Source organism: Trichomycterus rosablanca, chromosome 13 (genome assembly GCF_030014385.1).
Source record: "Trichomycterus rosablanca isolate fTriRos1 chromosome 13, fTriRos1.hap1, whole genome shotgun sequence".
NCBI classification, from domain to species: Eukaryota; Metazoa; Chordata; class Actinopteri; order Siluriformes; family Trichomycteridae; genus Trichomycterus; species Trichomycterus rosablanca.
Genome location: NC_086000.1, coordinates 27463267 through 27486303, shown reverse-complemented (window position 1 = coordinate 27486303; position 23037 = coordinate 27463267). Strand labels below are relative to the sequence as shown.

Genomic DNA, 23037 nt, shown 5'->3' with positions numbered 1-23037 from the left:
TCCTCGGTTCGAACCTTGGCGTTACCATCGGCCGGCTGGGCGCAATCTGGCGGGCATAATTGGAGGTGCCTGCAGCAGATACTGATTGCCCATCGTATCTGCAGGGTGGGGGCCGGACTATGTGTGGGTGGGATCTTCATACGCTGTGTAAGGACCCTGATCCGCAGAAGAGACGCCTGTGCAGAATGCAGCGGCGAGAAGAGAAGGGCTGTACACGTGTCGGAAGAGGCGTGTACAGCGACGTGCTCTCCTCGGATGCAATCTGGTATCTCTCAGCAGCGGAAGACAAATTGACTGCGCCAAATCAGAAAGAAAGTGGGAAGAAAATGCATTAAAAAAAATAAAAAGTGGACACCTGACCATCAGCTTGTTTGACATGCCGTTCCATTTGTGCAGTCAGGTACTGACATTGAATGAGAAGGACTGGCTTACAACCAAATTCATAATTCATCCCAAAAGTGTTGAACCAAAGTTTACTTTGAGCACAGGAGAACACTCTATGCTATGAACAAGCTATGACAGGTATGGGCCTTCTTTAAACAACTGCCACAAAATTAGGAAGCATACGTTTGTTATAGAATACACTTTTAAGACACCTGAACTGAATAACCAGAATAAGTATTCTCATACTTTCAGTCATATGGAGTATTGTTAAAAATAATAAAACCAGTGCTTCTCTGTGAAGATCACTGACACTCCCTCATTTTTACAAGTCAGGTCGAGTCAAATTTATTTGTATAGGGCTTTTACAATAACTTGCATAAAAGTAGCTTTACAGAAATCCAACGTCAAATCCCATAATAAGCAGCCAAGGGCGACAGCAGTAAGAAAATCTTCCTTAAACATTAGGAAAAATCAAACCCTGCAAGGACTCAAAAGGCACAGAATGGCACTCATTTGCAGCATAAAGCAAACTTGGATTAATAGAGAACTATGAGTTTACACTGATCAGCCATAACATTAAAACCACCTCCTTGTTTCTACTCACTGTCCATTTTATCAGCCCCACTTACCATATAGAAGCACTTTGTAGTTCAACAATTACTGACTGTAGTCCATCTGTTTCTCTGCATACTTTGTTAGCTCCCTTTCATGCTGTTCTTCAATGGTCAGGACTCTCCCAGGACCACTACAGAGTAGGTATTATTTGGGTGGTGGATCATTCTCAGCACTGCAGTGACGCTGACATGGTGGTGGTGTGTTAGTGTGTGTTGTGCTGGTATGAGTGAATCAGACTCAGCAGTGCTGCTGGAGTTTTTAAACACCTCACTGTCACTGCTGGACTAGAATATTCCACCAACCAAAACCAACCCATGGGCAATGTCCTGTGACCACCGATGAAGGTCTAGAAGATGACCAACCCAAACAGCAGCAATAGATGGGTGATCATCCCTGACTTTACATCTACAAGGTGGACCAACTAGGTAGGAGTGTCTAATAGAATGGACAGTGAGTGGACACGGTATTTAAAAACTCCAGCAGCGCTGCTGTGTCTGATCCACTCGTACCAGCACAACACACACTAACACACCACCACCATGTCAGTGTCACTGCAGTGCTGAGAATGATCCACCACCTAAATAATATATGTTCTGTGGTGGTCCTGTGGAAAGGGGGCTAACAAAGCATTCAGAGAAATAGATGGACTACTGTCAAGAATTGTAGAACTACAAAGTGCTTCTATATGGTAAGTGGAGCTGATAAAATGGACAGTGAGTGTAGAAATATGGAGGTGGTTTTAATGTTATGGCTGATCGGTGTATATACAGATAAACTTTATTGATATACTGTTACTGACTATAGCCCATCTGTTGTCACATCCCTGTCAATTGAAAGGCTCCCCCATAGGATCGCCACGAATGAGATATTATTTAGGTGGTGAACCACTATTAGTACTGCAATGACATTAGCATGGTAATAATGTGCTAGTGTGTGTGTGTGTTTATGTACAGCAGCGTTGTAGGGATTTATAAACACATCAGTGTAAATGCTCGGGGTAGAGTATAATTCCAACCAAAAATATTAAGCAAAGTGTCCACTAATGTCCACTGTGCATTAAAAAAGAAAATATCTTTAGTCTGTTATTGTACACCTACAACCAGTACTAACAGGATATATGTTTCTAATAAAGAAGTCTGTATAATGTAAACAGTAATAAAAAATCCCCAAAACACTGCTGCACCTGATGATGATACAGTCATTACCATGTTAGTTTCATTGCTGTGCTGAGAACAGTGCACCACTTAAAAATGATCTGATCAGTTGGGATCCCATTTGATTGATTAATGGAGCACAAGGCATGACAAAACGTATAGAGCAACAGATGGACTACAGTTAATAATTAGATACCCACAAAGTGCATCTGTATCTGTTCATCTGCAGGGCAGTTGTAATCTAGCGGTTAAGGTATCAGACTAGTAATCAAAAGGTTGCTGGTTCAAGCCCCACCACTGCCATGTTGCCACTGTTGTGCCCTTGAGCAAGGCCCTTAAGCTTCAATTGCTTGGACAATATATACTGTCACACTACTGTAAGCTGCTTTGGATAAATGCCGGAAATGTAAATATGGTAGGTGGCGCTCATAAAGTGTGTACCTAATAAAGTGCACGGTAAGAGCTCAGAAACTTTACACTGCAAAGGTCAGAGCTGTATTTATTCTGTATTCAGTGATTTACTGAAATGTCATTTCCTCCTTTAGCTTCATGCTCACATACTCATCATCTAGCTACACAGCCATTGACCTTTCAACTTACTAGATACACTATATGGGCAAACATATGGACGTCTGACCATGAGCTTGTTGGGTGGTCCTTTTAAAGACACTTCCATTATTTTAGTGCCCGCACTACTTTATACAGCTATATATTTTCCTCAATACTCCTGGGAAGGCTTTCCACAAGCTTTTACCAGGATGTCTAAACTACGGCCCGTGGTCCGTTTGTGGGCCGTAACCATTTTTGAAATGGCTTGTGAGGTATTTTAGAAATAAAATTAAAGTTGGCCTGCTATTAAGCAAAATGCTTGAACTGTCACCATCACATAAAACAAATCTAAAACACATTTCATCTTCTTTCCGTCAACTCAAAACATTAACGTTACACCTACGTTTACATTCCAGGGTTTTTGGATAAACATGGCGGCGCCAAAGAAATGAAACCTAGACAGTGACTGCAGAAGATTTCAGAGGAATGTACGGACTTCAGAGGGAAGTGTGTACATTTAATTTAAATAATTGTAATAATCTTCTCATTAGGATTATAAACTGATGAGAAAAAATTGGCAAAATCTTAATTTACACAAAGATAATTAGTCACTCAAATAAAAAGGAATTGTTAGTAATCAGGTAGGTCTCTTATACAGTGGTACCTTGAAACTCAACGTCAATTGGTTCTGGGAGTGGCATTGAGTTTAAAATGTGTTGAGTTTTAAGGTATTTTTTCCACACAAATGCAGAATCGTCTCATATTTGCATTTTGATGATGCTTTACTGCACTGCTCAGACCGAGCGCTGAACAAAGCGGCGGTTCATTGTTAATTTGGAATTAATTTTTTACAAATTTTTTTTTTAAGGAACTGAACATGTTGAGTTCAAGGAAGTTTAGTGTTCCTGTGTCATAATTTTAATGCATTGTCACGTTAAGCTTTTGTTCAACGATAAGCATTTTAAACTCTCTAAAAAAAAAGGCGATTCTTACAATTTCTCAGAACCCCGAGCTATAACACAAGTTTAAAAGTGAAACGAAGAAAATCCAGATTAAAACAGATACATGTGGAGCTTGCAAAGTGGATTTGACAGCTATTCCACACAAATGCAGTATCGTCCCATATTTGCATTGTTGCATTGATGATGTTTTACTGCACTGCTCAAGCCAAGCGCTGAACAAAGCGGCGGTTCATTGTTAATTTGGAATTAATTTTTTATTAATTTATTTTTTTTAAGGAACTGAACACGTCGAGTTTAAGGGTACAAATTTCTCGACGAAAATGGCCCGTGTGTGCATATTTTTACTCACCCAGCAAGAAAAGTTTAGACACCCCTGGTCTATACGAATTTGTGCCAATTTAGTCGAAACAGCAAATTGAAGCTTAGGTACTGATGTTATTTATATTTATTAGGATTTAACGTCATGTTTTACACACTTTGGTTAAATTCATGACAGAACAGGTAGTTACTGGTTACACAAGATTAATCAGTTCAAGTTTTAGATGTCAAACATTTATTGACATTTTTGTATCTCCAATTCACCTCACTTGCATGTCTTTGGACTGGGGGAGGAAACTGGAGCTCCCGGAGAAAACCCACACAGACACAGGGAGAACATGCAAACTCCACACAGAAAGGACCTGGAAATTCTTTCTGTGAGGCGACAGTGCTACCACCCAGGTACTAATGTTGAATGAGAGGACCTGAATTATCGTTAAACTCATCAAACAAGGCCGTGTTTTTTATCATGCTGAAGCAAAAAAAAATCAGGAGAGGTGTCCACATACTGTTGGTCAATTCATGTAGCTCTTTAATAAGATCTGCAATTGTGCATTAAAGGGGATCATAAATAACTGATCATCTATCAAAGGCTAAACATATCACAGGCCTTACTACTGCCTAACTGCTGAACTTCCCTTTGTAGTTAATCTCCAAAATCCCTTTATAACAAAGACATCCAGACAACTAGAGTTCATTTTCCTTAACCTTTATATCCTGGTCAGGGTCACAGCAGGTCCAGGTTCATCAGGAAACACTGGACGCAAGGCAGTGATTACAGGGACAGGGTGCAAATCCATTGCAAGATTTCGCCCACAAGTACACCCACCCAAATCCAGACAAAGCCAATTATTGTGTAGCGCCTGGTTGGCCGATAGCACAGCTGCGAGTCAGAGCAGGATCTCAGCTTTAATGGGCTAGCATAATAAACCACTGTACCACCTGAGCGCCCTCAGCAGAGTTCTATTTTGGCAGAATAATGGCTTGAAAGATCAAACATTTTTAAGCGATAAATCACTGGAGGCCCTCAGGGGTTTGACCCCTATCCCGTAAGATGAGCAAATGGCTCAGTCCACACAAAATTGATCTTTTATACATAGCTAATTGAGGTTAATGCAGGATGTTGTCAATATAGTCGTGCCTGCTCACTAAAAAATCAATCAAAAAGAAAATAACACCCCACTTTATATCTTCAGTTTTTCATAAAAGCGCTCCCAAAAAAAGAGGACAGGTCTTTTTTATCATGTGTACAATAAGATCAATGGGATATTTAAAGCCAAATTATGCAGAATGGTCAATGCAAACACCATTTCTGGAAAAGTTGGGACAAATCTCACTCACTCACTTAACCGCTTATCCAATTAGGGTCGCAGAGGGGTGCTGGAGCCTATCCCAGCTTTTCAATGGGCGCAAGGCACACGGTAACACCCTGGACGGGACGCCAGTCCATCGCAGGGCAGACACACATACACACACGTACACCTATAGGGCAATTCAGTGTCTTCAATTAACCTGACTGCATGTTTTTGTACTGTGGGAGGAAACCGAAGCTCCCGGAAGAAACCCACACAGACACAGGGAGAACATGCAAACTCTGCACAGAAAGGACCCGGACCGCTCCGCCTGGGGATGGAACCCAGGACCTTCTTGCTGTGAAGCAACAGTGCTACCCACCGAGCCTCCCTTGGGACAAACCTTTAACTACATCACCTCTCCATTTCATTACACTTGGTTGGCATTCTTAATCGGTTACCAAATGCCTCACCTTGATGGCAGCATGCATCTCCCAATAAAATCCCAAAATACGCCTCTGTGTCAGTGGTACGTCATACAAATTTGAGTAACCCATGCTGTGAGCATTGATGTGCCCCCATACTATGACAGATGTTGCCTTTTGCAGATTTATTACCATTTTGATGGTGCTCTTCATCTTTAGCACACTTTAGAGAACTTTAGTTTCCATCACAACATCTCTCATCTGACCACAGCACAGGTATCCACTGTCTTTCAGTTCATTTGAGAAGAGCTTGGTCCCAGATAACTCAGCTGTGTCTCTGCATAGAATTGATGTATGACTTTTTCTTTGTGTAACAGAGATTTGGTAGCATTTCTTTATCCCAAAGTGCTTGCCAGACGGGAGCTTGGCCTTCCTCAGGCCTCAAGACAAAAACAGGGAGGTGACCCACACTCAACTTGGAAAGGTATCAAGCACCCCCTAGTGTTTCATTTCATGTTGTAAAGTGAAGTACTGTATATTCAAAACTTAAAAGCAAAAGCAATTAGTGTTTCAGTCAACAGATTAAATATGATGAATACTTACTTATGTAAACACTGATCCTAACTGGTAAGACTACTGTACCGCTGTTGCTGCTGCTAATAATAATAATAATAAAACCATAGGCGAAGACATCAGATTCACTGTTATTAAAAAGTTGAACATATTAGAACAGAAGTCATACTGTACATATTAGACAATTTACTGCCAGACAGTTAAAAATTCTTATTCTTCATCAACTGTTTAAAAAAAATCAGCATTACATTTGTGTTATTCATCATTTTCTCCATTCATTTCATTTACATTACATACCCCGAAAAGGCATAACATTATGACCACCGACAGGTGAAGTGAATAACACTGATTATCTCTTCATCACGGCACCTGTTAGTGGGTGGGATATATTAGGCAGCAAGTGAACATTTTATCCTCAAAGTTGATGTTAGAAGCAGGAAAAATGGACAAGCGTAAGGATTTAAATGAGACAACTGTCAGAGCATCTCCAAAACTGCAGCTCTTGTGGGGTGTTCCCGGTCTGCAGTGGTCAGTATCTATCAAAAGTGGTCCAAGGAAGGAACAGTGGTAAACTGGCGACAAGGTCATGTGGTCCGATCTCACAGACGAGCAACTGTAGCTCAAATTGCAAGTTAATGCTGGTTCTGATACAAAGATGTCACACTCCATGCCTCGATGGGTCAGGGCAGCAAAAGAAGGACCAACACAATATTAGAAAGGTGGTCATAATGTTATGCCTAATCCTGGACAGGGCCACGGCAGGTCCGGTTCCACCAGGAATCACTAGGCATGAGGCAGGCAGACAGCCAATAATGTCTGTGTAGATTCCCGGCTGGCCAGCAGCACCATTGAGATTAAAAGCAAGTAAGTTCATTACCATGATGATAAAAACAACTTTAGGAGTACAAAGTAATATAAAAGAACTATTTTTGTCATTTTAGTGCTTTGATTTCCTACCATGTATAAAAAATAAACAGTTAAACAGTAATGTGATTGTATTTGTCTTATTAAAGTTTAAATTAAATACTGCATTACTAAGATAATCATTAGTGCCATATTTTACTAAATAGACCTAAATGGGACAGTGGTAGCCTAGTGGGGGGTAGGGCTTTGGGCTATCAACTGAAAGGTTGAGAGTTTGAGTCCCAGCTCTGCCATGCAGCCACTGTTGGGCCCTTGAGCAAGGCCCTTAACCCTGTCTGCTTCAGGGGCGCCATGCAATGGCTCACCCAGCGCTCTGATCCCAAATTCCAAACAAGCTGGTATATATGAAGAAAGAATTTAATTGTACTGTACGTCTGTATATGTATATATGACAAATAAAGGAATTCTTCTATTCTATGTTCAGGTATAGGTCTATTTAGTAGGTGAAGCTAAAGAGCTTTGATGCTTGACGAATCAGATCAGCAGTAATGGTTTAAAGGGACTACAGTCATTCTACACCTAGTTGGGTTGAGTTTAGGATTAAAAGTAAGTTTAGATTATCTGAGCACTAAGTGAACGCTTTTGTTCCACCATGCTTGTCCATCTGGCCCTGGTTGACAGCATAGTTAAAAAAGGTCCAGGTCCTCACTGGCCGTAGCCTCGTTCTGTTCAATGTACTTGAGGATGTCGAGTTGATCCATCGCCTGGGTGTCGCCAGGCCGAGGAGGAGCGCGGCCAGCCTGCGCCACAGAGGAAGGCTTATGTGGGACGACTGGCTTGGCTCTCACCGCTGGTTTCGGGGCAACAGCTGGCTTTGGTTTGACTGGTTTACTGACGGCTAAAAGTTTGTCCAAATCCTCTTCAACTCTAATTGCAGGTAAAGAAATAAGAAATTCTTAAAAGGTTATGACAGCTTTTAAAATAGGGTTATTTTATGTGTATAGTGCTGGTTCTGATGTTAGAGAATCATATCAGTAACATTCTTTGACAGTACACCGATCAGCCATAACATTAAAACCACCTCCTTGTTTCTACACTAACTGTCCATTTTATCAGCTCCACTTACCATATAGAAGCACTTTGTAGTTCTACAATTACTGACTGTAGTCCATCTGTTTCTCTGCATACTTTTTAGCCTGCTTTCACCCTGTTCTTCAATGGTCAGGACCACCACAGAGCAGGTATAATTTAGGTGGTGGATCATTCTCAGCACTGCAGTGACAATGACATGGTGGTGGTGTGTTGGTGTGTGTTGTGCTGGTATGAGTGGATCAGACACAGCAGCGCTGCTGGAGTTTTAAAATACCGTGTCCACTCACTGTCCACTCTATTAGACACTCCTACCTGGTTGGTCCACCTTGTAGATGTAAAGTCAGAGACGATGGCTCATCTATTGCTGCTGTTTGAGTCGGTCATCTTCTAGACCTTCATCAGTGGTCACAGGACGCTGCCCACGGGGCGCTGTTGGCTAGATATTTTTGGTTGGTGGACTATTCTCAGTCCAGCAGTGACAGTGAGGTGTTTTAAAACTCCATCAGCATTTCTGTGTCTTATCCACTCATACCAGCACAACACACACTAACACACCACCACCATGTCAGTGTCACTGCAGTGATGAGAATGATCCACCACCCAAATAATATAAATAATACCTACTCTGTAGTGGTCCTGGGAGAGTCCTGACTATTGAAGAACAGCATGAAAAGGGGGCTAACACAGCATGCAGAGAAACAGATGGACTACAGTCAGTAATTGTAGAACTACAAAGTGCTTCTATATGGTAAGCGGAGCTGATAAAATAAACAGTGAGTGTAGAAAGAAGGAGGTGGTTTTAATGGTATGGCTGATCGGTGTATACTGTCACAGTACTTCGGATAAAAGCACCTGCTAAATGCCGAAAATGTAAACGCACCTGCACATATATAATTATGTCTTGTACAGTTACAGTACATATCTGCATATCTTGAATTACAGCCAGTTTTTATGTTATGTATAAAATCTATGTCTATTCACTTAATGTGAGGGACTATGCACTATGCAAATGTATTGATGTACCAATAAAAATGATTTGATCGCAGCAGGGAAAGTCCCCGTCCAACCTTCCCTCCCTCAAACACGGCCAATACTTTTGTGTAAACGCCTGGCCACTCCTCGGTGGACCGCCCAAGCACTTTTTAGTGTCACACTGAGGTTTAAAAGTCAGTGGCTGCCACAACATGTTCAGGAATCAAACATATTCAAAGTGTTACATCATAATGACCTTTACTCAAGAGCTACAAGGAGGAAACCCTTACTAAAATAAAATCTGGTAAGTAAGTGGTACGTGTGGCGTCTTAGAAGGTCATTTAACAGCAGTATTACTGTAAAATGAAAACACAGCAGTGTCTGTTTTCCAAACAAATTATACATGACATGATTCACAGAGCCTTTGACTGGAAGGGTGGAGGAGGATCAAGGGTCAAAAGCAGATCACTCCTCTACACAGCTAGCCACCCAGCTATATCAGCAAGCAGCCAGAATTTAAACACATTCATTAAATTCTTTCCTTTTTAATCATTCAGCAAGTCTTTATTACTTACATCTGCCTACAAAACTGCAAGAAGCAGCCAAGTACATTTTTCAGGTTGCCTGTTTTATATTTTTCAAACTTAAGCTCAAGTTGTTCACAAATCTGATCACTTTATCAGTATAACCACGACCACATTTGCTACATTTCGAGCACATTTTCTGTTTTGCTTGCTGTGTTTTGTTTTGTGGGTGGTAAAATTGGTCCCTGTCCCATAAATGTTTATCTCTCTCCTCTGCTTTCAGTCCTGCTATTTTTGATTTGTTTTCACTCACAAGTCCCACTACATGCTGTGTATCTTATTTACAACTATTGAGAACAATACAATTTCAATGAAACCCTCAAAGTAGATAATCACTGACCTGAAGAGCTCGTCCACGTCTTCATCTAGTTTAGTATGTGCAGAAGCTTCAGTCTTCTGGTAGGCATTATGAAGCAGCAAAGAATCTCCAACAGTGACCTTTCCACCTAAATCTGGATCCTCAAACAGTTTTAAATTGCCTGTAGAGAAAGTGAGAGCACTGAAGAGGATGTCCATTCCTACAAATATTTCAACTTTCATTCTACCCAGTTTTTCTTTGTTTATTCTTAGTATATCTGAAAATACACTGATCAGCCATAACATTAAAACCACCTCCTCGTTTCTACACACATTGTCCATTTTATCAGCTTAACTTACCATATAGAAGCACTTTGCAGTTCTACAATCACTGACTGTAGTCCATCTGTTTCTCTACATGCTTTGTTAGCCCCCTTTCATGGTGTTCTTCAATGGTCAGGACCCCCACAGAGTAGGTATTATTTAGGTGGTGGATCATTCTCTGCACTGCAGTGACACTGACATGGTGGTGGTGTGTTAGTGTGTGTTGTGCTGGTATGAGTGGATAAGACACAGCAATGCTTATGGTGTTTTTAAACACCTCACTGTCACTGCTGGACCGAGAATAGCCCACCAACCAAAAATATCCAGCCAAAAGTGCCCCATGGGCAGCGTCCTGTGACCACTGATGAAGGTCTAGAAGATGACCAACTCAAACAGCAGCAATAGATGAGCGATCGTCTCTGACTTTACATCTACAAGGTGGACCAACTAGGTAGGAGTGTCTGATAGAGTGGACAGTGAATGGACACGGTATATAACAACTCCAGTAGCACTGCTGTGTCTGATCCACTCATACCAGCACAACACACACTAACACACCACCACCATGTCATTGTCACTGCAGTGCTGAGAATGATCCACCACCTAAATAATACCTGCTCTGTGGTGGTCCTGACCATTAAAGAACAGAGTGAAAGCAGGCTAAAAAGGTATGTACAGAAATAGATGGATTACAGTCAGTAATTGTAGAACTACAAAGTGCTTATATATGGTAAGTGGAGCTGATAAAATGGACAGGGAGTGTAGAAACAAGGAGGTGGTTTTAATGTTATGGCTGATCAGTGTATCTGAAAATATGTCTAGACTTAAAATACAAATAAAATGTTTTGTTTTAATCCTAGAACAACTGAGTTCAGGGTATTTCTATTTTTTATTTTGTGTAGCACCTGAGAAAAGGTCACAACACAATTTTTATCTTTGTGTGTTGCTGTACACTTACCATCCTTCACTGCGGGCTGAAAAAGCTCCTGATCTGGATCATCCTCCTCATCAAACAAAGACAGTTTGGGTTTAGCAGCAGGCTTTGGCACTGGCTTGGCAGTCTTAGTTTTCTTAGACCTACAAGAACATTTTCATTTTTGATTGTTTAGAAATCATCAGTTTAAAGGTATAGACGTAAAAACTGTGCTAAATCAGTTTTGTGTACAGAGAGCCACACCCTGATCAACGCATTATTCCTCGACTCAATCAATCAGCCAGCAGAGGTCATAATTGCATCAGTTTTGAGGTCCCTATCTGGCTTTGTGTAGCCGCCCAGCCTGCCAGATGGCAGAGATGAGTTTCGAACCAACGAGTTTGAAATGACAGCTCTGGTGTGCTAGCGCAGTGGTCTCCAACCACCAGGCCGTTGACTGGTACCGGTCAGTGGGTCATTTATTACAGGGCCGCACAGAAAGAATAAATAATTAGAGATCGCTACACCAGCAATGAAAACACTACTTTTTTACATGTGTTTTTGTCTCCAATCACCACTAGGTGGGAGCAGCGTCTCATTGCAGCGAAAAAAGCTAATTTGTGAGTAGTACAGTTTGTTTATTAGGATTTTAACGTCATGTTTTACACTTTGGTTACATTTATGACAGGAACGGTAGTTACTCATTACACAAGATTCATCAGTTCACAAGGTTATATCGAGCAGTCATGGACAATTTTGTATCTCCAGTTCGCCTCACTTGCATGTCTTTGGATTGTGGGAGGAAACCGGAGCACCTTGAGTAAACCCACGCAGACACGGAAAGGACCCGGACCGCCCCACCTGGGGATCGAACCCAGGACCTTCTTGCTGTGAGGCGACAGTGCTACCCACTTAGCCACGGTGCCGCCCTTGTGAGTAGTACAGCTATTCTATTTAAAATCCCCCCACTCCTGCTGGTCTGTGAAATTATATCTTATATGAAACCAGCCATGGTGCAAAAAAGGTTGCTGTGCTAGCATGTTTTACCGATGTGCCACCTGAGCGGCCTCTTTGGCCATTATGTAAAAAAAAAAAAAAATCACTATATTAAAATCACTTCTACTACATTCTGGAACAAGACTGCAGGGATTTTCAGTTTATTACTTGGTTTAACAGAAACAATATTCATAAAGCGTCTGATAAATAATTAACAATTCTAACTTAAATCACCCCAAATTGCTCTGTTTATAAACTGAACAACCCACACTGCAAGTTTGCTCTCTACAAAGCTGAATTGCCTGTTTACTTTCTACACAGTGGGATCTTTTGTGTATTTTATTTTATCATGTAGTATGAATGCCAATTTTTAATTGCAACAACAGAGAGCAACCTTGTGGTTAAGAAGAACAGGGTGCGTTGTAAGAGAAATAAGGTGGAGGCGGCTGTCAGGGTGCACAGCTGCAATATTGCTGAAAAAGTAATAAACAGTGACACTCCCTGAAAGCCAGAGCTATATGAGTTTTGTTCCAGGTACTATACCAGTGATGCTCAATAATGTGGTAGACAGGTCTTATAAACTGAGGGGGAAAATGTCAGTGTGTCTGAAGTCCAAAATTTAATTGCCCTAGTAACTGCCAAATACACGTATAGCAACATACACTGATCAGCCATAACATTAAAACCACCTCCTTGTTTCTACACTTATCAGCTCCACTTACCATATAGCACTTTGTAGTTCTACAATTACTGACTGTAGTCCATCTGTTTCTCTGAATGCTTTGTTAGCCCCATTTCATGCTGTTCTTCAATGGTCAGGACTCTCAGAGTAGGTATTATTTAGGTGGTGACTCATTCTCAGCACTGCAGTGACACTGACATGGTGGTGGTGTGTTAGCGTGTGTTGTGCTGGTATGTGTGGACCAGACACAGCAGCGCTGCTGGAGTTTTTAAATACCGTGTCCACTCACTGTCCACTGTATTAGACACTCCTACCTAGTTGGTCCACCTTGTAGATATAAAGTCAGAGATGATCGCTCATCTATTGCTGCTGTTTGAGTTGGTCATCTTCTAGACCTTCATCAGTGGTCACAAGACGCTGCCCGCAGGGTGCTGTTGGCTGGATATTTTTGGTTGGTGGACTATTCTCAGTCCAGCAGTGACAGTGAGGTGTTTAATAACTGTAGCAGCATTGCTGTGTCTTATCCACTCATACCAGCACAACACACACTAACATACCACCACCATGTCAGTGTCACTGCACTGCTGAGAATGATCCACCACCCAAATAACACCTACTCTGTAGCGGTCCTGGGAGAGTCCTGACCATTGAAGAACAGCATGAAAGGGGGCTAACAAAACATGTAAAGAAACAGATGGACTACAGTCAGTAATTGTAGAACTACAAAGTGCTTCTATATAAGTGGAGCTGATAAAAGGACAGTGAGTATAGAAAGTAGGAGGTGGTTTTAATGTTATGGTGTATAGTTACTCTGGTCACCTTTTTTGCTGTATTTTTATTATTCACTAAAATAATAGACACGTTTCATCAAACAGACAAGACAAGCGACTCTGTTTTTGCAGATGCATGTAAATAAAGCAGGATTATTTTTATATAAGTATTTTATTAACTAAACAAAGGTCTTAACAGGCACTGCATTTCTCCATTTCTCAGGATATTTTCAGCTGGATTAAATATAGAGTGGTAGGGGCAAGAGCTTTCCAGAACATAGCAAAAGCAAATGAATGACCTTTTATAGTTATCTTCTTAAAAAGGAGCGTTAGCGAGCGTGGTTTCCTGGAAGATGTACAATAAGATCATAATGGCAGAAAAGTCGTATTTTTAACTATTAACATATGAAACTTGTTATAAACAGAAACGTATGAACCTGATGCTCCCTGAATTATAAGTTTTACTTTGGGTTTTTTTTTTTAAGAATTTGGCAGCATTTGGGTACAATTAATTGGAATATGTTTTCACAAGTGCTTGGGGGAAGCACAGTGCCTTACAGCATAAAGGTCCTGGGTTTGATACCCAGGTGGAGCGATCCAGGTGCTTTCTGTGTGGAATTTGCATGTTCTTCCTGTGTCTGCGTGGGTTTCCTCTGGGAGCTCTGGTTTCCTCCCACAGTACATTACTACATGAATTATGATTAAGAATAGTGTATTATAAACAGACGAGATATTATTTTAATAATACTTGGTAAATGTGACATCAATACACAGATGTTGTGCTGCCATCTAGTGGACTTACTTGGTGTGTGCAACCAAATCATTTGCAGGGCTTGGATAAGCGCTTTTTAAAGCCAGCTTCACACTGTACAATTTCTGAGCAGATTTTGCTGTTCCAGACAAAATTAGGTCCTGTGAAAAAGTCACTAGAGACCAATTCATTGCCATTACGATCCAAGATCAAGAAAGTTCTTGCAGTGCTATGATGCTCGTTTAAAAGGCACTGAGTGACAAGTAATGATGTAAGAAGAAAATGACATTGCACAGTCTGTAACTGGCTTGTTTAACCCAGTAAATCATACCCACTGTGACCCTAACTAGCAACCAACTTACACCTATTTACATAAATGACAGTCACAACCTGGATTTTTTATTAGATTAACTAGCAACTGTGATTTTTAATACAAATTAAAATATTAATGTAAAAATTAATATTTAGAATAAAAAATGAAGAAGTACTACACATTGTTTTACTATTACACCCAGCCTTTATTTAGTTATTTAAATATATATAAGAATAAAAAAGGCTTGGGGAGATTATTCATAATCTTATAGACTCGGAGAGTCTAACACTTTTTTAAAGACAATGTATACTTACGCTACATGCTTTGGCTGAATTTAAGAAAATAATGTTAAAAGGTTTTTACCTCACACTGCCTAAAGGGTCAAACATCTCCTCCTCTTCCTCGTCATCTTCATCCTTAAATGCCTTAACAACTTTCCCTGGATCTTTCACTTGCTCTGGCTTATTGGTCGGTGCTTCATCTTTTCCAAAGAAGTCCAATTCATCATCACTGTCCTCTAACATGTTAGGAGTATTAGAGGATTTCACATCGTGGACGGTTGCTTTCGCTCCTGTGTAGCGTGATAGAGAATGCATACATAATGATATGAATGGGTTATACGAAGACAAATGAACAAAAAAAAATTTATTTATCTTTACCTAAAAACTCCATCAGTTCTGGACAGTTGGACAGAGTGGGGTGTTTGGAAATATATCGAACAAGCTCATCAAATGCTGCTCTTCGTTCCCGGATGTCTGTTTCACCCACAAACAGGGCTTTGCGGGGCATGGCGGGCAGATGGACGTTGGGGTACTGAGCAATCAGGTTGGAATAAAACTCGTCAATTTCACTGTACTTTTTTGACACCTGAAAATTGTAGAATAATTACATGTGATGTGTTGTCACAATTATTACAAATTAGGATCATAGCATGATCAATTTAGCAGTGTTGATCCACAAAGCACATTAAAACCAGCTTGGTTAAGCTATTGGGTTATTTGCATACGCTTGTGTCTATTAATGTTCGATTCTAAGCAAATAATACCTTGTTTTACTAGCTTTAAAATTTATGAATATGAATTTACATCTCTGTGAGGACATTATGTCCCACTCTTCATCGCAGAACTGTTTTAATTTAGCTACACTGGAAGGTTTTAAAGCATGAACTGTCTAAGGTCTTGCCACAGCATCTCGATGGGATCCAGGTTAAAATTTCATAACCTTCATTTTGTTTCGTTTGAGCCATTCAGAGGTGGGCTTGCTTCTGGGAAGGTTCAGCACTGGTCCAAGTTTTGATTATAAGTGCATAATAGCTCTTACTGTGGTTTCCCGGAGTCCCAAAACCTTAGCATTTTTCCGTCAATAAATGAAAGCATTTTGTATTTACTAGGGTTATCTTTGTCTAACTTTAAAAGCAGTTTGATAATCTGAAACTAAGTGTTACACGTATGTAAAAATAAAAGAAATGGGGAGGGGGAAACTACTGTTTTACAGCACTGTATGCTCTGTCTGATGAATGTCGAACTTTGAACAGTATCTATAAGGCAGTTGTGGAATGAACTCATAGTTAAACAGATTTAGTGTTTAACTTGTTTGTATAAAGTCTAATAAGGAGAAAAAACTATTTAAATGTCAGTTAAAATAGGTTCTTTATGGATATACCACTGCAATCAGAAAATTATGTAAGATTTCAGAATCATAACACTCCAAGTTCATACCTGATTTTGTCTGAACATTGCTAGATCCTGAAAGAAAAGACACTCACCACTAACTGTACAACATCTCCAGGTTTGTGTTTAGCAGACTTAAAGAATGCCAGATGAGTAACCACCACGATCTGGTACTCCACATGCCCTGTCATCATGGGCCCCCGTACCTCCTGGTACTGTGGAACCTGCAAATCAATGCCTGTAGCCTCATTTTGCAGAGGCCTGGAAAATAAAATAGTAAGTATACCTATTAACACTTCATATATATATATATATATATCAAATATATATGTAGTATATTAGTACTTCAAATGTAGAACAGCTGGTGTTGGCAATTACATCTTCGATCATCTACAATTTAAAAAATCCCATTCCTTTTGACAAATCAACTTTAATTCCCCAAGCTTACAAAAGTTCTTCTGGTGAACTTAAAGCATCCATACATTTTAATTGCTATCCAGGTCAGACATGCAAGCACTTTCAGCATCTTTTTGAGTTTGGCTTTGTGCATGACTAGTCACAATATTCAAAATAAAATCCCTTGGCTGAAAAGGTTACATTTTTCCCTTTAATGTCCTCGTAGCCTGGTTACAATACTACATTTAATATTACTTTTAAATGTACATTTAATACATGTAATTTAATATAATTCATAGTTTTTTCTATTTCTATAAGTGTTGTACCTGCTGTTCTTAGATCGTCTGCAACTCTTTTAGATTGACTGAAGGGCCCTATCTTAATGTTGTCATTTTAAGTCTAAGAGCATGTTGCTAAATCTTGAGGGGTGTACATGTCTGGGGAGATTTGTGGTTCCATGAACTTTCCACATGTAACTGATCGAACCAACTGTACCAACAGGGTTGTTTAAGGGCAGTTGTAGCCTGGTGGTTAACTTACTGTAAGTAAGTAAATGTCACCGGTTCAAGCCCCATCACTGCCAGGCTGCAGCTGCTGGGGCCCTTGGGCAAGGCCCTTAACCCTCAATTGCTCAGACTGTATACTGTCACAGTACTCTAAGTCGCTATGGATAAAGGCGTCTGCTGAAAATGTAAGGTGTTTGCTATGTTTACGTCGCTTGTTCTATTTGTTTAGTTTGATAATTTTGTGCCTGGGGAATCATTTTAACCAGTGGCATTGTATATTATATTAAAAATTGGTTGAATTTACACGTAAATTGTAATATTTTTACACACCAGGAGTACAAAGTGACTAGCGTACAGCCACCCTAATGCGCATGCGCCAGTATTGTTTACTGAAGTGGAAAAAAAAGCTGCTGCAGTTTTGCCAGAACAGGAAAGTTATTGACGCATTTGTATCATTTAAACCGTAACTGACAAAAAAATATAACATATTAAAATAAAAAAGGAAGGTTGTTTTGCGTATGTTATTTGAACCTGTGTGTGTGTTTTTTTTTTTTTTACAAAAACAATGACTTGGATATTTTTATCGTGCCCCAGTATTAAGGTAGAACTTTGCTTATCGTGGTATATTAACTTCACTAATATGGTCAGGAAAAGCCTCAAGATATCGGCTGTATCTGTAGTTATTAAATAGCAGGATTAATTAGTCCTTGTAATTAACCGTTCTACATGCAGTTACATTCTGATTGCTAACTAATAGCATTCTCAGTGTTTCTCATATCAAGTTTAACGTTACTGCCATTGCTTCGTAACGCTGTTTAAATCAACAATGCAGAAAAAAGACGTGTTAAGTTGTTTTTAGAAAGTGTCTGTGTGGTTGTTTTTGTTTTTGCATATAAGTGAACAGCAGGTATTAATCCGTATGACTGAAAGACCTGGACTTACTTATTAGAAGGAGCGTACACATACTTTTGGTCATATAGTGTATGTTTAAAACTTTACATAAGCACTTTATATAAGCTTAAACGATGTCACCGTGAGATATAATGTACACTGTACAGCACTGTCGGGACGTTATATAGCTTATAAGAGTTATCCTGTATTCATTATTAATTTTCCTTAACAGTAAATGTACAGCGTTACCTGTTCGTAACAAGTCCATCTGGCATGACTGAAAGGTGTTCTTGTGTCTGTTTTCAACTTAAAGAAATAGCGTGGTCATTTTTAAATCCGTTGTTACTTAAATGCTGGAATTAAACTGCAAACAATGTGCTAACCAAACAACACGGAGCTCATGGCATAGTCACAAGACCAACTGCTTCCTTAGTAAACTTTAGCCTTTGAGCTAACTGTTGCTGGATTGAGTAGCACTGACAAAACTGTTAGCACGAATAGCTAACTACGTGTAAACCGCCAGGCAACAGTTTGCGTATAAGCGTTTGTATTTTATACTTAATTACAAATTACGACCCGCTTTAACGTCAGTCGCCAGTAAAAGATGGATTATTCGCAAAATGTATTGCTGGTAAATTTAAAAAAAAAAAAGTTGCTTCGTAGTCGGCAGGATTCGAACCTGCGCGGGGAGACCCCAATGGATTTCTAGTCCATCGCCTTAACCACTCGGCCACGACTACAGGCGTGGAGCTCTATATGCTGTAAACGCTTTAATGCGCAAATATTACACTGTAACTTGCTTGCGTTACTGTAAATGATGAAAAGTTTGTTAACGCAACAACGTCACTGCATTGTATACAATTTTCGAGCCAAGGTTTGTTTTAATCCTTCAAAATAACATTGGAAAAAACCCGGTCTACAGTGCGTACTTGCATCGCAACTTTCAGTTTAATTAACATAGACAACATCAAACTCTTCTTCTTCACAGCATGTTTTACATTATTTTACCCTAATTCACTAAAGTAGTGAATGGTCGTACCAGGTGCATTCTGATTGGTTGTTGAAAATGCACTACGTGTTTCCATAGAAACATGAGTTCAAAGCTAAATACGTGTAGCTACACGAATATGTGAAATGAAGAGTATGAAACGTTATTTACTTGTGTAAATATTAGGACACGTTCAAAAATACTACTTTATTATTAATTATTATTAATTTATATGATTATTGTTTATACTGTTGTGTTTTTTCATAAGCAAATTAATTTTATTATTAATTTAACGTATTAATTTCTTCAATTTTATTATTTATTGCTTTATTGCAATACAGAAGTACAGGAGTTTGTAGAACAATTACAAATCTTAAGCATTTAAACACTAAAACTAATTTTGCCTTTCTGCACTGAACATCTAAAACCCTCAAGTAAATGCAACTATAGATGTGTATTTAATCCTTACCTGCAGTCACTGTGATGTATATTACAAACCTTAAGCATTAAAACACTGAAACTTATTTTAAAATGCCTTTCTGCACTGAACATCTAAATCAAGTAAATGCAACATACACTACCCCACCAACACACACACACACACACACACACATACTGGTTTCCATGTCAGACGGGGACCAAGGTTCTGAACATCACTTGCGGGGACCACCCTTTCTACAGCCTTTCTACAGACCACCCTTTCTACAGCCTTTCTACAGAGGGCTGAAAAAAATCAGGCACACTAAACAGATTTTTCTTAGCTCATACACACGTTCAAACATCAGAATTTAAGAAGTCATGTCAGGACCATGTTTAACGGGGACTTAGAAAAATCTTATAAATATGACTAATGGGGACCTCATTTGCATAATATTAGCATAAAACACGCAAATGCCCATGTGATTAGTGGGGACCTTGCAACAACATTGAGTTCATTACAATTCATTTATATTACCATTAAAGGGCATGTAATTATTTCAAGCTAATCTACAGATTATCTTACTTTTAAACAAAAAGGTTTAATATACATTACATCTATGTAAAATCAAAAGATGCCATAATAGCACATAAATCACATTTAAAATGTTAACATTTAGCTTAGCTTACTTGTTCATAGATTATGTAGTCTTTGCATAGAACATCTAGTGATGTGCATGTAGTCATCTCGGCAACATAGCAAGATTTATGTTTGACATTTCTAGATTTACAGTGAATATCAGTGTAATTAAAATAAATATTAATAGATGAATAAGTTAAAGTCTATCTCTACTCATGTACAGTGGATTGGAAGAGTAGTGAATTATTGTCTGGATACTTTTTAACTCATATCAAATCAAACTATTTTATTTTTCACTGTTTAAGTGATTCTTTCTTTAATTCTTTGTCATGAATCTTTTGTACCACAGTAAACCACCCAGAATCAGCTACTACTCAATCACTGGACAATTATTATAAAGCTACTACTTATAAAACTATACAAGCATTGAACACATTTAAATTGCAAAACTCAAGATTTAATGAGTTCAACTTCACAAACGAACTCGCATATGAAATTATACAAACTTCAAAACATTCTCTTGTTGCCCGAGTTTAATAAATTCCTTATTTAAAAATAAACAACTATCACATATGCTTCCTTTTATAGAACTGCCAATTTACCTACACTATTTTGCCAAAAGTATTCACTTGCCTGCCTTCACACACATATGAACTTGAGTTCATCCTGAAAAACTTACCATATAGAAGCACTTTGTAGTTCTACAATTACTGACTGTAGTCCATCTGTTTCTCTACATTTAGGTGGCGGATTCTCAGCACTACAGTGACACTGACATGGTGGTGTTGTGTTAGTGTGTGTTGTGCTGGTATGAGTGGATCAGACACAGCAGTGCTTCTGGAGTTTTTAAACACCGTGTCCACTCACTGTCCACTCTATTAGACACGCCTACCTAGTTGGTCCACCTTGTAGATGTAAAGTCAGAGACGATCGCTCATCTATTGCTGCTGTTTGAGTTGGTCGTCTTCTAGACCAGGGGTTTTCAACCTTTTTAGGCATGCGCCCCCCTTCGTGTGCCAAGCGCGACTTGCGCCCCCCTCGCGCCACGGCCCCCTCCCCTGGGTGAAACAAAGCGCTTAGTCACGTATGCCAAGCGCTGATTCCGCCACAATCTCAATCTCGTGTGCCACCGGTTCATGATAGTAATCTCCTAATGCCACGCCCCCCCCTCCCTTCCAGACAAGAACTCGTGCCCCCCCTGGGTTGAAAACCCCTGGTCTAGACCTTCATCAGTGGTCACAGGATGCTGCCCACGGGGGCTTTTGGCTGGATATTTTTGGTTGGTGGACTATTCTCAGTCCAGCAGTGACAGTGAGGTGTTTAAAAACTCCAGCAGCACTGCTGTGTCTGATCCACTCATACCAGCACAACACACACTAACACACCATCACCATGTCAGTGTCACTGCAGTGCTGAGAATGATCCACCACCTAAATAATACCTGCTCTGTAGTGGCCTTGTGGGGGTCCTGATATTTGAAGAACAGGGTGAAAGCAGGTTAAAAAGTAAGAAGAGTAACGGATGGACTACAATCAGTAATTGTAGAACTACAAAGTGCTTCTATATAAGTTTTTCAGGATGAACTCAAGTTCATATGCGTGTGAAGGCAGGCGAGCGAATACTTGTGGCAATATAGTGTATTATTGACAGTTCAAAGAAAATCAATATATTGCAAAATGTTCCAATGCTTTTTTAAAAATAGCAAATAATTCTATTTCTGATCAGTAGACCTTTATGACGTGTGCATATTTGTGTCTTGCTGAGACATGTGAATGTTAACACAAACTGCAATATCAGAACATGTGAATGTAAACAAAAACTTTTTAGGGCTTTTAACAGTATGTGCGAGAGATGGGAAGGCTGGTTCACAATGCCAGAAAAGTCACCACCTTACAGAAAATGGAAGATCTTATAAATCCAAAAAATTACATGGAGACAGTCAAAGCTGTCAAGTTGACATGTGGGTATGACAGAGAAACAAGTTTTTGACCCCATCATTAGCAAACAAACTTGGAAATATCCTGGTTAAAGTAAGCAAACTTTTAAAAGCTCAAGGTTTAATCTCAAACAACCAAGATCTTGTGAAGAATGCCAGTGAGTTTCAAGACATCCATCGGGAAAAGTGGAATGAGCTGATATCAGCCACGGCATTGAGGAACTTTGCTGATCTTGGTGAGCTGTACACTGTAACAAATTTCTGTAGTTTTTACAGTATTACTACTGTAAAATGATAAAATTCTTACTGTAGAACCTGTACACAGCATTTTACTGTAGATCTGCAAAGGATCATGGTCAAGATTCAGTGGTGGGCGAATTCTACAGTAAGCATATTTCTGCTGTGAATCACAATATGGTAAGTTTAAGCGGGATTTTTCTTTTTCTGTCAGTTTAAACAATAATCCGTCTTTGGTAATAGTACAGTTTGCATTATATCTAACACAAATATTAGGGGTTTTTTTATCACTCAGACAGAAAGACATCTTTATATCATCAGTAACAGGTACAGAAATTAGAATTACTTGATAATAGTCACCTACTCTTTTAAAACGCTATTAAGACAGAAAGCAAGCTAGCTCGCTAAACATAGAACTAATCGGCCAGTTGATAAACAACTAGCTAATGGTCTAGCCAAAAGTGATACACTAGAGAGCCAGCGTGCATAACATTACCAAAACAGGTAAGAATTTTAAACAGCACAT

General features: G+C 39.5%; 1 protein-coding gene and 1 non-coding gene across 2 annotated transcripts; both read right to left on the bottom strand.

The window, feature by feature from the left end:
• Window positions 1-6441: 6441 nt before the first annotated feature.
• Window positions 6442-18700, bottom strand: hs1bp3 (HCLS1 binding protein 3). Its single transcript, XM_063007205.1, has 7 exons — window positions 18543-18700; window positions 16596-16761; window positions 15490-15697; window positions 15194-15401; window positions 11364-11482; window positions 10125-10263; window positions 6442-8063 (listed from the first exon to the last, which is right to left on the bottom strand). The coding sequence occupies exons 1-7, from the start codon at window positions 18566-18568 to the stop codon at window positions 7823-7825; spliced, it is 1107 nt and encodes a 368-aa protein (XP_062863275.1). The 5' UTR covers window positions 18569-18700; the 3' UTR covers window positions 6442-7822.
• Window positions 18701-18951: 251 nt separating this feature from the next.
• trnas-aga (transfer RNA serine (anticodon AGA)) lies at window positions 18952-19033 on the bottom strand. Its single transcript has one exon. It is a non-coding gene; the product is annotated as a tRNA-Ser (tRNA).
• Between the last annotated feature and the right edge of the window lie 4004 nt (window positions 19034-23037).